The sequence below is a fragment of the Lithobates pipiens genome, unplaced genomic scaffold (assembly GCF_037356315.1).
Source record: "Lithobates pipiens isolate NorthernLeopardFrog02 unplaced genomic scaffold, aLitPip1_a1.2 Scaffold_28, whole genome shotgun sequence".
Classification (NCBI taxonomy): Eukaryota; Metazoa; Chordata; class Amphibia; order Anura; family Ranidae; genus Lithobates; species Lithobates pipiens.
Genome location: NW_027507789.1, coordinates 103923825 through 103940904, shown reverse-complemented (window position 1 = coordinate 103940904; position 17080 = coordinate 103923825). Strand labels below are relative to the sequence as shown.

Genomic DNA, 17080 nt, shown 5'->3' with positions numbered 1-17080 from the left:
ACTTTAGAAATGAAGCATGCTTCAAATTTTCCCGACGGAACTCCGCCGGACCTGATCCCCTTAGAAAAATTCGCTCGTGTGTGTGCTACTCCGACGGACTAAAACCGACGCTAGGGCAGCTATTGGCTACTGTCTATGAACTTCCTACGTCGAATCCAGTCGTACGTCATCACGTTCGACTCCGTCGGAGTTTGGTGTGATGGTGTGTGGTCAAGTCCGTTCGGTCGAAAAGTCCGCCAGAACTCCGGCGGAACTCCGCTAGAACTCCGTCGGAAGTCTGTCAGACTTAATCCCTCTCGTGTGTACGGGGCATTAGATACCCCCCAGGGGGAAACTGATGTAGCTGGGAGGTTTCCTTGGTAGGTTGGAAAGGTCTGACGAAGATATCAAGTTAAGCATTAACATGTGTGTTGTGTGCTTTGGGCACCAATCCATGAAAATTGAGAAAATAATATATGAAGTTGTAGTTGTTACACGTGGTGAATCCAAGTCTGCACTCATTTGAATAGTAAAAAGATAAACATTTATATAACAATAAAATAAAATATTGCATGTTTGACATGTGTTAGTAAAACTGTACATATTATCACAACTACTTAGTGTATCCAGACAGATTATACCATGTTCTTTTCCAGGACAGATTAGGCTTTCATTTGGTAGTAAATGTTAATGGATGTCTCTTGATTTTGTTATATTATGAGAATAAAACTGACCCAAAAGAGTAAAAAAATCTTTTTTAACCACTTGCCGACCGCCGCATGTACATTTACGTTGGCAGAATGGCACGGCTGTGCAAATGTGCACACATGTACGTCTCTTTGAATTTGCCACTGTGTGGTCACCTGCCGTGAGTAGGATCGCGGGTCCCGCAGACTCGATGTCTGCGGGGATACCCATAATCGCCTCACGGAGCTGAAGAACGGGGAGATGCTAATGTAAACAAGCATCTCCCCATTCTGCCTAGTGACAGTGTCACTGATCATTGCTCCCTGTGATCGAGAGCTATGATCAGTGATGTGTCACACACAGCCTCTCCCCCAAACAGTTTGAATCACTCCCCAGGACACACTTAACCCCTTCACTGCCAGTTTAATTTTTACAGTAATCAGTGCAATTTTATAGCACTGATCGCTGTAAAAATGACAATGATCCCAAAAATGTGTCAAAATTGCCTGACGTGTCCACCATAATGTCGCAGTCCCAATAAAAATCACAGATCGCCGCCATTACTAGTAAAAAAAATAAAAAAATAAAATAAAAATGCCATAAACCTATCCCCTATTTTGCGCAAACCAATCAATTTGCGATTTTTTTTAACCAAAAATATGTAGAAGAATACGCATTGCCTAAACTGAGGGAAAAAAATATTATTTTTATACATTTTTTGGGGATATTTATTACAGCAAAAAGTAAAAAAGAATACGTTTTTTTTAAAATAGTCGCTCTATTTTTGTTTATAGCACAAAAAGTAAAAACCGCAGAGGTGATTAAATACCACCAAAAGATAGCTCTATTTGTGGGAAAATGTTATCTGGGAGCCACATCGCACGACCGCGCAATTGTCAGTTAGAAGAATTTTAAGGCAACCCATTCATTTTGAACTGGCTGCCAACACACTCCAGCACACAGGAATATGAACCTGACCTGAAATGGCATCACAACACACTATTACATGCATGGTACCTTGCGTTGCTGCAACATGTATGTTATGTAGCACACAATGGTGTGAACCATGCCTGAACCCTTTACAGCAATGTGTGATATCAAGTGGCATTTGGTAGTAAATCAAGAAGGGATTCCACAATAACATTTGTAAAATCAGTCTGGAAAATGCAAAGCAACCAACTGAGCATTAGCATGCAATATACGGACTTCCCATGTTTTTACACAATGGTGTAATCATAGTCCTTCAACATAACACTACAACAAAACTTGCAAGGTGACATGACAGTTGGAGAAGGAATCTTTATTGATAAAAATCCCAAAAGTTGCTAATGCATTTTTTGGTATAATATAAAAGTAATGGCAAAGACTTTGAATGTAAATGTCTAACTCAAAGTCTCCAGACAAATCAATAACCTTTCACTTTATGCGGTGCCTACCAGGAAAAAATACAGAAGCCTCCAACGCAGAGAAGGAACAGATTCAGCCTTATACTATAAAACGTCTTACATTGCATTTGTAATCAGTCCAGGGATTAAGAACTGTCTCAATTTAATAAAGTCATTTTGTAACTAGATCCAGGAAGTTGTGCTAAATCATTGCAAATCTTTAAAGGTCCACTAAAGCCTGCTCATTTTTTGTTATTCCCCTTTAGAAGCAAGATGTCCAGCAAAAGTCACAGTTGGGGAAAACCTATTATACTGACTGGTATGATTACATTTGTCAGCTTTAATTCCTGTAGTTTAAATATTTTTTCAAAAGGCAAAACAAGTGTAAGGGCAGGTGGGAGGTGGATTGCATTCTTAAACACTTGCTTACTGGGTACTTAAATCCCCCTCCTGCCCAGACCAATTTTCAGCTTTTAGCGCTGTCACTCTTTGAACGACAATTGCGCGGTCATACAACACTGTACCCAAATGCGATTTTTATCATTTCGTCCCACAAACAGAGCTTTCTTTTGGTAGTATTTTATCACCTCTGGGTTGTTCATTTTTTGTTAATTTTTCTCCTCCATTAATGCATTGATAGGCACTGATAGGCTGTATTGATGGGCACTGATAAGCCGGCACTGATGAGGTGGCATTGGTGAGCACTGAGAGGTGGCATTGATGGGTGGCACTCAAGGGCACTAATAGATGGCACTGATGGGCACTGGTAGGTGACACTGATAGGCAGCATTGCTAGGTGGTACTGATGAGGCACTGACTGGCATCACTGGTGGGTATTGATAGGTGGCACTCATGGGCATTGATAACTAGCACTGATTGCTGGCACTGTTATGCACTACTGGGCACTGATTTGTTGCACTGCGGGCACTGGCAGGTAGCACTGGCAGGCAACACTAGTGTGCACAGATGAAATGGCTGTGCATCTTCCTCTTCGGGACCGATGTCCCTTCCACAGAAGCCGGCAACTGGCTTTTTTTTCTTCTCACGCTGTCAGTGTGAGGAGAAAAAAAAACGATTATCAATCTTCTGTTTACATCACGTGATCATCTGTCATTGGCTGACAGCTGATCATGTGGTAAGGGGACCCATACTGCGATCTGTAAACACCCCAGTCTCATTGACTGTGATCACAGTGCATGCTCTGCAGGGGGCATGTGGGGAACGTGCAGAGGGGAGGACGTCTATTGACGGCCTCCTGGAAAAGTAGGTCCGCACTGTAGCCCTCATTCGGCTATAGCACGGATCTGAAGACAAGGTAAACTTATTTGGATCAGATGGTGTCAAGCGTGTGTGGCGATAACCAGGTGAGGAGTACAAAGACAAGTGTGTCTTGTCTACAGTCAAGTATGGTGGTGGGATTGTCATGGTCTGGGGCTGAATAAGTGCTGCCGGAACTGGGGAGCTCCAGTTCATTGAGGAAACCATGAATGCCAAAATGTACTGTGACATACTGAAGCAGAGCATGATCCCCTCCCTTCGAGACTGGGCTGAAGGGCAGTAGTCCAACATGATAACGACCCCAAACGCACCTCCAAGATGACCACTGCCTTTCTAAAGAAGCTGAGGGTAAAGGTGATGGACTGGCCAAGCATGTCTCCAGACCTAAACCCTATTGAGCGTCTGTGGGGCATCCTCAAATGGAAGGTGAAGGAGCGCAAAGTCTCTAACATCCATCAGCTACGTGATGTCATCATGGAGGAGTGAAAGAGGACTCCAGTGGCAACCTGTGAAGCTCTGGTTAACTCCATGCCCAAGAGAGTTAAGGCAGTGCTGGAAAATAATGGTAGCCATCCAAAATAATGACACGTTGGGCCCAATTTGGACATTTTAGCTTAGGGGTGCATGTACTTTTGTTGCCAGCAGTTTAGACATTAACCATTTGCTGACCACCCATAGTCGAAAAACGGCTGCAGGGCGGTCAGATAACTCTGGGAGGGCATACTATAACTTCCTCCTAGGCACGCACCGAGGAGTATCAGTGACAGCATCACTGATCGCGGTATGGGGCTGATGGCATTGGCAGTGTCAAACGACAGAGCGATCTGTTGTAAACAAGCCGGCGAATGCCCGGTTCATCTCTCCCCTCTCTGTACCGATCGGTACAATGTGAGAGGAGAGGGAGAGAGATCGGGTGCAGCAGTGGTGTGGGCTGGATCTGTAGTGCCCACAGCGCTGCTCTGTGCCCATTCCAGCCTCATCCATCCATCCTCAGCCATGCCATCCATATTTAGCCATGTCATCCATCCCATTCATGCTCAGCCATCCCCATCAATGCTCGGCCACCCCCATCCATGCTCGCCCATCCCCATCAATGCTCAGCCATCCCCATCCATGCTCAGCCATCCCCATCCATGCTCAGCCATCCCCATCCATGCTCAGCAATCCCCATCCATGCTCAGCAATCCCCATCCATGCTCAGCCATCCCCATCTATGCTCAGCCACCCCCACCCATGGCTCATCCATCCCAATCCACTGCTCATCCATTCACATTCATGGCCCTGCCATCCCCATCCATGGCTCACCCATCCCTGGCTCTTTCATGCTCATCCATGCCACATCAGTTCTCATCTGTGCCACATCCACGCCACTACAGTGCCCATCAGTGCCACTACAGTGCCCCACAAAAGTGTAATTGGTTGTTTTATTTTATTTAGAAATATTGTATAAATGGACAACTTTGTGTAAAAAAAAAAATGCTTTTTCATTTTCCAAAAACTTGTGGGAAAAAAATGACATGTTCAAAAGACTCATTATGCCTCAGAATATTTGATGGGGTGTTTGCTTTCAGAAATGGGGTCTTTTTTTGGGTGTTTCCATTGCTCTGGTGCTCCAGGGCCTTCAAAATTGCAAGAGGTAGTCAAGAAATTATATGTGTAATTTATGTCCCTAGAACACCTGATGGTGCTCCCTGCATGTTGGGCCTCTGTATGTGGCCACGCTGTGGAAAAGTCTCACACATGTGATATCGCGATACTCAGGAGTAGTAGAACGTATTTTGGGGTGTAATTTGTGGTATGCATATGCTGTGTGTGAGAAATAACCCATTAATATGAAAATGTTGTAAAAGAAAATAAAAAAAACGTAATTTTGCTAAGAATTGTGGGAAAAAATTACAAATTCAAAAAACTCACTATGCCTCTTACTAAATACTTTGGAATACTTTCCAAAAAGGGGTCATTTGGGGGATATTTGTACTTTCCTGACTTGTTAGGGTCTCAATAAATGAGATAGACCGTCAGTACATCAGGTGTGATCAATTTTCAATGATCGGCACCCATAGCTTATAGACGCTATAACTTTCACAAAGACCAAATAATATTCATGGATTTGGATTATTTTTACCAAAGATATATAGCAGTATTTTTGGCCAAAATGTATAAAGAAAAATTATACCTTTGCTAAATTTTATAACAGAAACAAAGAAAAAAAACATTTCTTTTTTTTTTTTTACAGAATTTTCGGTCTTTTTTCATTTATAGTGCAAAAAATAAAAATCCCAGCAGTGATTAAATACCACCAAAAGAAAGCTCTATTTGTGTGAAAAAAAAGAAGAAGATCTTAATTTAAAATAGTTTAGGGTTTATTGCAATGGGACTTTGTTCACTTCAAGCAGGTTTTGGAGTTTTCTACAAATCTGTGGGGACCCAAAACCTGCTAAAAACAGGTCAGAAGAAGGTCAACAGCAGGTCATATGCACCTATCAATCAATTCTAAATGATCCAAGAAACATCTTAACCACTTCAGCCCCGGAAGATTTTACCCCCTTCCTGACCAGAGCACTTTTTGAGATTCGGCACTGCCTCACTTTGACAATTGCGCGGTCGTGCAATGTTGCACCAAAAAAAAATTGAAGTTCTTTTTTCCCCCACAAATAGAGCTTTCTTTTGGTGGTATTTGATCACCTCTGTGGTTTTTATTTTTTTGCACTATAAACAAAAAGAGTGACAATTTTGAAAAAAAACACATTATTTTTTACTTATTGCTATGATAAATATCCCTCAAAAATATATAAAACATATTTGTTCCCTCAGTTTAGGGCGATATGTTTTCCTTCTACATATTTTTGGTAAAAAAAAATAGCAATAAGCATATATTGATTGGTTTGTGCAAAAGTTATAGTGTATTAAAAATAGGGGATAGCTTTATGGCATTTAAAAAAATATATATTATTTATTAGTAATGGCAGCGATCTGCGATTTTTATCAGGACTGTGGCATTATGGTGGACACATCAGACATTTTTGACACTATTTTGGGACCATTGTCATTTATACAGCAATCAGTGCTATAAAAATGCATTGATTACTATGTAAATGACACTGGCAGTGAATGGGTTAACCACTAGGGGACGATGCAGTGGTTAAGTATTTCCTAGGGAGCGATTCTAACTGTGGGGGGGGGGGGGTTTGGGCTACTAGTTACATGACAGCGATCACTGCTCTCGATGACAGAGATCAGTGATCTCTGTCATGACACGAGCCAGAGTGGGGAATTGCCTTGTTTACATAAGCACTTCCCCATTCTGAGGCTTCGTGACACAATCGCAAGTCAAGTCCACCTGTCCTGTGGGCGCGGTCACGCTGTACGTGGCGCACGGGCCTATCCCCGGCTCTTAAAAGGGATGTAAAGGTATGCCCATTTGCCCACCGCTGCCATTGTGCCGATGTATATCGGCATGCGGCAGTTGGCAACTGGTTAAACCGAAGTCAATTTGATGCCAGCGACAAAGGCCAAAGCCCAAAGACCATCAACACAGGCCCATATATATTTTTGCACAGTTTATCACCTTCTCGACCAGCCGTGTTATACTGCGGCAGGTTGGCTCCCGTAGCTGTAGGTTGGCTCTTTAAGACACGTTTGCAAGCGCACCCGAGGCACCCACGGTCGCTAATGACAGAGCGAGAACCGGTATCTGTGTGTAAACACACAAATTCCGGTTCTCTCAGAGGAGACAGATCATGTGCTCCTACTAAGTAAGAACACCGATCTCTCTCCTCCCCTAGTCAGTTCCATCCCCCTCACAGATAGAACACACCTAGGGAACACAGATAACCCCTTGATCGCCCCCTAGTGTTAACCTCTTCCAAGCCAATGACATTTATACAGTAATCAGTGGCTATTTTTATCTCTGATCACTGTATAAATGTCACTGGACCCAAAAATGTGTGAAAAGTGTTCGATCTGTCCACTGTAATGTCGCAGTCATGATAAAAATTGCAGATTACCGCCATTACTAGTAAAAAAAAAAAAGAAGCCATAAATCTATCCCCTATTTTGTAGACCCTATAAAGCTTTTGCGCAAACCAATCAACATATGCTTATTGCAATTTTTTTTACCAAAAATATGTAGAAGAATACATATCGGCATAAACTGATGAAGACATTTTTTTGGGATATTTATCATAGCAAAACGTACAAAATATTGTTTTTTTCTTCAAAATTGATGCTTTGTTTGTTTATAGCGCAAAAAATAAAAAACACAGAGGTGATCAAATACCACCAAAAGAAAGCTTCATTTGTGGGGAAAAAGGCACATCAATTTTGTTTAAGTACAATGTCGTAAGACTGCGCAATTGTCAGTTGTCAAGCGACGCAGTGCTGTATCGCAAAAATTGGCCTGGTCAGGAAGGGGGAAAATCCTTCCCGGGGCTGAAGTGGTTAAAGTAGAGTTTCTCAATCTGGGTTCTGCATGAGTTCCCCTGGGGTTCCACTGTTATCTACTCATCATTTGTAGTCAGCTGGTGGGTAATTCCCATTCCCACTGCTGATACATGCAGAACGGCACGGGGAAGGGGCTGAGAGGAGTCCTTGTAGGTTGTTGTTCCCAGCCGGCCCCTTCTCCTCACCTGTTCATCCCAGATGCTTATATGTAACATTAGCTGGGGTGGACAAGGGGGGGCAGGTGGGAAAGAGAACTCATACCAGCCGCTTCCCTGAGCTGCTCTGCATTTGAAGAAAACTGCTGGTACTTTAATGTGCCTTGCTCTCATTGTAATGTGTCCTGTCCTCATGTAACGTGCCCTCCCTCCATGTAATGTACCCTGCTCTCATGTAAGGTGTCCTACCCCCGTGTAATGGGCCCTCCTCCAATCTAATGTACCCCGCTACCATGTAATTTGCCCTGCTGCCTTCCATGTAATGTGTCCTACTCCCATCTAACGTGCCCTACCACCATATATTGTGATCTGTTCCAATCCAACATGCCCTGCTCCTGTGTAGTGTGCCCTGCTGCTCCCTGTGTTCTGCCCTGCTCACCCTCTGTACCCAACCCTGCTGCCACCCATACACTGCTCATCTCAAGTTGGATCTAGAAGTGAGCATCTGTGCAGAAAAAAGCATGCACAAATTTCACATTAAATTGGTAAGTTTTAATATTATTATATATATATATATATATATATATATATATATATATATATATATATATATATATATATATATATATATATATATATATATATATATATATATTTATACTATTATTTTATGTTTTTTTCTAAAAATCAACAGCTCGCTGATCACATAATTTTTTTCCCGTGATCTGTAGATATGGAAATTATTTATGGTGTTCTCCGAGATTTCAAACTTTTTTCCAAGGGTTCCCCCAAAGTTTGAAAAATCCTTGTTTAAAGAGTCATTCCACCAAAAAGTCATATCTGAGTTAAAAATGGAGTCTAAAGACTCCAGTTCTGAAATCTCCCTCCCTTACTTAGGAGCAGCATCTGCTCCAATTTTTTACATTTAGGAAGAGTGGTGTAAACCTTTGCTTGCGCAACTCTTTGTTAATTCCCCCCATAGTTAAAAATACTTGTTAGTCCCCATTCACACTACTGTGGCATGATGTCAGACTTTGTCATATGGGCTTGTTTCGTGCGTTGGGCAGCGCATTCAACAGGTTTTCTCTACATGCAGCATGCGCAACGAATGGCACCACAAGCATGACAGTAGTGTGTGCTGCATCAAAATGCAGCACATCTGCATTTATACGGAATGCAAAACACACCAGTGCATGTCACCACAGTGCGTTGTGACCCAATGTTGTGAATAAAAATCTATTTGTTTTGTTTACCTTCTAAATAATAAAAGGAATGTGTGATGTCGTGTAACATTGCATTTTTCCGCTCCTACACGACAGTGCGTCATATGGAGCATAATGCATATTGGCTGGTGTAAAGAGGCACCCATGTTTAATTTCCCAGTATCTTCTATACAGTGGCGGCTGGTGCTCAAAACTTCTGGGGGGGGGGGGGGGGGCGTCACAAATGAACATCCCCTAGGAGAGACGAACGGCAGCAATTAGCCACCACCACACCTCACCCCACAGCGGGAGACAAATGGCGCCAATTACCTGACAGCCCCCACCGCGGGAGACAAAGGGCAATGACCTGCCACCCCCGCCGTGGGAGACAAACGGCGGTGATGATGTGGGGTGGGGTGTAGACACTGAATGCTGTGTTTCCTTATGGAGTAGGGGGAATGAAGAGCCAGAGACAGGTCCAATCCGGCGCACACACAGTGGGATATTGTCCTTCTGGCTGCACAGGAACAGTAAGTCTGTCCTGAGCGAGTCCTAAGACTCCCAGGCCATTAGAGGCTTACTGATTGGCTGGGAGGAGGATCAGTGTGTCAATAACGAATATTCATTCGCTATTGTCACACAAGTGGGTATGCTCAGGGCACCCTGAGCCCACCCCTTTTTGAAGCCTATTAGAGCCTCAGGCTCTAATCCTGTGCTTCAAAAAAAAAAAAAGAAAACCCTCATTGAAATCCATGTCTCTGCTGCCCTGCATGTAGATTAGGAGTGGTGCTCCTGTGCCCCTTATGGAGCAGCCGCCACTGCTTCTATATATTGAATGTTTTGGGTTACAGAATACTTTATTAATCCTTATAAATACTTATTAAGGGTTTAACGACCCTTTAGATCTGCATACTTTATGTACACTTTATCATACTTCTTTTTAAAAAGTATAAGAGTTTACCTGTTCATGTGTAATGGGAATAAGTCTTTGTTTGGACAGCTCTCGTAGAGTATTCAGATCTGTCCTCATGTCAAGTTTACAGCCTACTAGAATGACTTTGGCACTTGGGCAGAACTCCTGAGTCTCTCCTTGCCACTGTGGAAACAAAACATCAACTCAGTTAACATTTATTGACTGCTGGGTCGTAACAACTCAGGTCACTATTCTTCATTACCAGCCTTTTTTGGTTAAATACAAAAGTCATGTTATAGTTAAAATTCAGAAGAAGAAAAAATACCTACTGAACAAATCTACAAACAAAAGTCCAATATACAAATGTCATGGGGGCAAAACTTTGCCAACAAAAACAGTATTTTATATTGTCTTGCAAAGGGTAACTCTCACACCTGAAACAATAGTCTTCGATGGTTGATCTTGAAGGCCAACAATAGCTGAAAATGTTTTGATTATAGTCAGTGGTGTATTTAGGTTTTGTGCTGCCCTAGGCCTGACTAAATTCATGCACCCCATAATTTAAATATGACCCACCCTTCCTGTCAAGGCCACACACCTGTGTATTTAAGACCCACCTTATCATCTGTAAACCACATCCCTTCCAGACTCCATCCCCTCCATCTCCCCCTAGCAGCAAAAATACCCACTTTCAGCACAAATCCTCACCCTCATATAATCCCTTCCAGTACAAATCCCCCTTCTCAGCACAAACCCTTGCCTCAACCTCTGCTTTCCCAGCACAAATCCTCCAACATCTCTCCCTCCCAGCATAAATTCCCCCTGTTAGCAAAAATCCTCCCATATCTCCCCTTCTCAGCATAAATCCTCTCCCATCTCCCCTTCCCAGCATAAACTCCCCCTCTTAGCAAAAATCCCCCCACATCTCCCCCTCCCAGGATAAATTCCCCATTTTTGCAAAAATCCTCCCTCATCTCCCCTTCCCAGCATAAATCCTTTCCCATTTCCCCTTCCCAGTATAAATACCCCTCTTAGCAAAAATCTAAAATTCTGTTACAGTAAATAATAACAGGATAATGACAAATGACATAATGATTAATGTAAAATTGTAAATGAATATTAGATTTAGAAGGATTTCGATTTTGTAGGAATTTCAGAGACTTGGTTCAACAGCTCTCATGATTGGCTGGCAGCCATTCAAGTCTCTTCCCTATATTGCAGGGATAGAGAAAGTAAAATCAAAATGATGTACAAGTGAATGTGAGAGATGATATCCCCAAGGGAGCAAGGGAGGAGGTGGAATCCTTATGGGTAGAGCTGCAAAGAGATGAAACTGGGGGAAAGTAATACTGGGAGTATGCTATAGGCCCCTAACCTGAGGGAGGAGGCAAAGGTGGACCTCCTATCACAATTTGGATTAGCAGCAAGAATGGGAAGTGTCATCCTAATTGGGGATTTTAATTATCCAGACATAGACTGGGTGGAAGGAACCGCACATTCATCTACGGCTTGCCAGTTCCAAAATGTCTTGCAGGACAATTTCATGGGTCAGATGGTAGATGCACCAACTAGAAACAAAGTGTTACTAGACCTACTGATTACCAAAAATCCAGACTTGATCACGGATATAGAAATACGGGTCAATTTAGGAAACAGCGATCAGTTTCAGTATAAATCACATTAATAGGAAACATAAGGGGAACACAAAGACACTGAATTTCAAAAGAGCCAACTTCCCTAAACTACGAGCCTTGCTAGAGATACAAATTGGGATAAAATCCCAACAAAGAACACGGAGGAGAAATGTGTATGCTTTAAGAGCATTTTAAATAAGGACATTAGCCAGCGCATCCCAATAGGAAATAAAAATTAAAAGAGCCAATACAAGTCCTGGGTGGCTTAACTCCAATGTAAAAATGCATATAAAAGCAAAGAAGGCCTTCAAAAAAAATGCAAGGCTGAGGGATCATCATCAACATTCCAACTTTACAAAGAATGCAACAAGAAATGTAAGGGTGCAATCAGGACAGCTAAAATAGAACATTAAAGGCACAGTGGATGAGAGTATAGAAGATCCCAAGAAATTACATAAATTGTAAGAACGGGAGGTCAGATCACATTGGTCCCATAAAGAATGATGAAGGGAATCTGGTTACTAAGGATGGGAATCGGGGGGCTTCAGTAACCAAAACTGCAATGTTTATCTTCATGACACGTCACAGGAAGCACCTCCATGGCTAACAGAGGACAGAATTAGAAATACTTATAAAACGTAACATTAATAAGTCACCGGGACCAGATGGCTTGCACTTGAGGGTCCTTAAGGAACTCAGTCAAGTAATTGCCAGACCATTGTTCCTAATTTTTACGAACAGTCTACTGACTGGAATGGTACCAGCTGATTGGAGAAAAGCCAATGTCGCACCAATATTTAAAAAAGTGCCAAGATACATCCCTGTGAATTACAGACCAGTTAGCCTAACATCAATTGTATGCAAGCTCTTGGAGGGGTTGATAAGGGGCTATATAAAAGATTTTACCAATGATAACTGTATCATAAGTAGTAATCAGCATGGATTCATGAAGAATCGTTCTTGCCAAACCAATCTATTAACCTCCTATGAGGAGGTGAGCTGCAATCTAGAAGGCCTCTACACGTAGTGTATCTGGATTTTGCAAAAGCATTTGGTACAGTTCCCCATAAATGTTTACTGTACAAAATAAGATCCGTTGGCATGGACCATAGGGTGAGTACATGGATTGAAACCTGTCTACAGGGGCAAGTTCAGAGGGTAATGATAAATGGGGAGTACTCGGAATGGGCAGGGGTAGGTAGTGGGGTCCCCTAGGGTTCTGTCCTGGGACCAATCCTATTTAATTTATTCATAAACGACCTGGAGGATGGTATAAACAGTTCAATCTCTGTATTTGCGGACAAATATTAAGCTAAGCAGGGCAATGACTTCTCCGCAGGATGTGAAAATCTTGCAAGAAGATCCGAACAAATTAATGTGGTGAGCAACTACATGGCAAATGAAGTTTAATGTGGAAAAATTTTAAATTGTGCATTTGGGTGTCAAACATATTAATGCAATCTACTCACTGGGGGGAGAACCTCTGGGGGAATCTAGGCTGGAAAAGGACCTGGGGGTCCTAGCAGAAGACATGCTCAGCAATGGTATGCAATGCCAAGCTGCTGCAAGCAAAGCAAACTGAATATTGGCATGAATTAAAAAGGGGATAAAACAACAATTCTCCCACCCTACAAGACTTTGGTCTGGCCGCATATGGAGTATGCTGTCCACTTCTGGGTACCAGTCCTCAGGAAGGACGTCCTGGAACTGGAGAGAGTCCAGAGAATGGCAACAAAACTTATAAAGAGTCTGGAGGATATTAGTTATTAGGAAAGGTTACAAGCACTGAACTTGTTCTCTCTGGACAAGAGACGCTTGAGAGGGAATATGATTTCAATGTACAAATACTGTACTGGTGACCCCATAATAGGGATAAAACTTTTCAGCGTAATGGAATTTAATAAGACACATGGCCATTCACTAAAATTAGAAGTAAAGTGGTTTAAGCCTAAACTGCATAGAGGGTTCTTTACTGCAAGAGTGGTTAGGATGTGGAATTCCCTTCCACAGGCAGTGGTTACAGCAGGGAGCATCGATAATTTCAAAAAATTATGAGATAAGCACTTGAATGGCCACAACATACAGGGATATCTAATGTAATACTGACATAAAATCACACAGGTTGGACTTGATGGCGTTTTTTTTCAACCTCGCCTACTATGTAATATTCATACCAAGGTAGCAAGATATCAGGCAAGCCCCAAAAATTGATTTCGGAAGAGCTGGTTCCCTATTTGGGATCTTAACAGGCAAACCCATTCAAAAGATTTGAATCGTAGAAATGTGATTTGTGTAAAATTTCATTAGGGATGTAGTTACCAGTGACAATGTACAATATGTAAATGTCCATCTGCCCACATTTGTTCAGATTTTACTGTGAGGGTCCCCACTGGGGAAATTTCCTCCTTTCCCCTTCCCTTTTAGTATATGTAGATACCTGGGAAGTTTTGGAAATGTGCAACCTGTTAAAGCACCACCTTGTTAAAATCAACAGGAAACCAGTGGATAGGCTCAAAGAAAGCCGTTTCATTTAACAGAAATACAGTTTTTACCCTATATTACTATCACAGGTAAATTTGTGCTATGCCTTGTACACACGGCTGGACAATCCGACCACAAAATCCGTCTGATTTTTTCAGACGGATTTTGTCCTAAACTGGTGGTGCATACACACGTTCGGACAAAGTTGTTTGAAAATCCGAACGTTCAGAACGTGATGACGGGACTACATTGAGGCTAGTAGCCAATAGCTTTGGTCTCGTAATTTGATCTGAGCATGCGTGGCACTTTGTCCGATCGGAATTCTCTACAAATGATCAGAAAAAGTCAGATCGGATTTTTTTTTGTTGGAAAATTTGAGAGCAGGAAAAAGTCCGATAGAGCCTACACACAATCCGATTTTCCGACAATATAATCCGATCGGACCTTTTCCGTCGGATTTTCCGACTGTGTGTACAAGGCATAACATCTACAATAAGTTTGCCAAAAAAAACAGACCATTATCCCAAGTGTTCAGTGTAGTTACAATTTTACAGTACACATACGGTACATCTTCACTGTGCATGAGCAAGATTATATAATATATACGTGACTAATGAGCTGCAAACAACAAGTTTGTATGGCTAGTCAAAAACAAGGTCACTTAATGGTGACAATGAGCAAGGAATCTTCTATGGCTGGAATTGGACCTGTTTTATTACTATAATACCTGTTTGCTGTTCTCTGTTTATAGCAAATGAATAAATGATAAGCTCAGCTCCTGAATTCTGAGCCCCTAGAGTTTATTCTCTTGTTTAATGGAACACATTCCTTCTTCACAATGAATGCTAAGTAGCCAAAATGTTCTTATTTTGGGAAACTATTGGCTGGAAACAGACCTCAACTTCAAATAAGGCCACATGATGTTATTTAGTGATAGCAATAAGATACTGTCCGATCTTCCCTAATGCACAATTCAGAGAACAGGCCTCTGCTGTGCTAAAAAATAGATGAAGCAGCGTCAGCAGCTCTGGATACTAATATAGAAAGAAATAGAGCTGACCATACCTGACAACACTGCGTGAGAGCTACCCATGAGGTGTTTTCAGCCAGATCAGGCAACAGTCTCGTAGCTATAAGTGCCTACAGATGTCACCATCTGACACTGCACAGAGGAATTATTGAGATCATTTTATTCAAGCAATGCTGGAGCCAGCCATTGTCCGTATGCAATTCCTTTTTCCCTCCTCATAGACTAAACACGGCTACTTACCCAAGCTGAACATTTGAGTTTATGGCTGTGCCTGCTACCAGGGGAACCTAAGGGTCTGTTCATACTAGCATCTCTGACCATTCTCTGAAATCTATGGTCATTTCAATCTATCTGACAGATGCTACATTTTCTACATATGTTTATATAAAAAATGTGTGGGGAAATCTCTTATGATCACTTCTGTTCTGGCCCTTTGATACCTGCTCAAATATCTATTATACTTTAAAGTGGATGTAAACCCTCACATATGCCCAGTGAAATGAGCAGCCTCAGATGATACACCGAGATGACACAAATCTCCCTACATAAGTTTTACATGTATATCTGCAGTCTTCAGCTTTCTACATTCTTTAGAACGCTCAGATCGTGTTAGGAGATTTCCTATTCCTGTTCAGAACTGTAATGAAGCCTGGGCATACAGCTGATTGGAGGAAAGGCACACACCCCCTCTCCTCATAGGTAGAGACTTTCAAATCTGTTTGTTGAATAGTTAAGCACTCTAATCCATCCTCCCCAACACAAAACTTTTATCTCAGTTGATGGAGAACTTGTCAGAAGTTATCAGGCTGATAACAGAAAAATAGAGAAGGAGACAGCTACAGGACACAGAGCTTAAAGCGGAGGTCCACCCTAAAATGGACCTTCCGCTCATCGGATTCCTCCCCCCCTCCGGCGCCACAATTGGCACCTTTCAGGGGGGAGGGGGGTGCAGTTACCTGGATAATCCAGGTAACTGCACCCACTTCCGGGCTAGCTCTCTGCGGAAAGGGGCGTACATTACGCCCCTTTCCGCAAGTGCCCGCCCCCTTCCGCAAGTGCCCCGCTGCCTGCTGGGAAACACACAGATCCCAGAGGCAGCGGGGACCGTCCTCATTGCGCAGCGCGGCTCGCGCATGCGCAGTAGGGAACCGGGAAATGAAGCCGAAAGGCTCCATTTCCTGATTCCCATACCCAAGATGGCGGCGGCAGCACTCGAGTGTCGATCTAGAGATCGGCTTCGGGTGCCGACATCGCGGGGGCGCTGGACAGGTAAGTGTCACTATTTTAAAAGTCAGCAGCTGCAGTATTTGTAGCTGCTGACTTTAAAAAAAAAAAAAAAAAAAACGCGGAGTCCCGGCGGACTCCTGCTTTAAATCTAAATGCATTCCAGGTGCATCAAACCAAAGGTGTTCATTGCTCTACAGCTTTTCTTCTCTACCATAGCCTGAATAAAAAGCCTACTCCTGGCCAGCACGTTGTAAAGTGGGACACTTGTTCTCTGTGGCAAAGCAATGGACTTATTGTAGAGGTAGCTCTGCAATAGGCAATGATCACTTTCTCTGATAATGGGAGAGACCTAGTTCTGAGTCAGCAGAGGGAAAGCAAGGGTCCCAATCTGCAGCATACTTGCAGGACACAGGCTTTTATACTCAGACTGTGGCTGACAGGCTTTTATACTACAGCTGTGGCTGATTTTTAAAGAAAATCTGTGGGACCTTGCACGCCTTTTATTTTGATGTACCTGGAATGTATTAAGCCAATATAAACTGAAAATGCATTTGGGCATAAAGGAGATGTATGGCCAAAGCTTTTTTTGGCCATACTTCTCCTATGGACCACAGGTGTGCAGTTCATTTTCCTGTGACCCGTTTTCGCCGCCACATCACTCAGCCG

The 17080-nt window shown here is 42.6% G+C and overlaps 1 protein-coding gene across 2 annotated transcripts in view; it reads right to left on the bottom strand.

Moving 5' to 3' along the window:
• RND2 (Rho family GTPase 2) overlaps window positions 1-17080 on the bottom strand; it is a 299146-nt gene that overhangs the window by 14461 nt on the left and 267605 nt on the right. For both annotated transcript variants that reach the window (XM_077459501.1, XM_077459502.1), the window contains exon 4: window positions 10091-10225. In XM_077459501.1, coding sequence (XP_077315627.1) covers window positions 10091-10225 — 135 coding nt within the window. The remainder of the gene's footprint in view (window positions 1-10090; window positions 10226-17080) is intronic.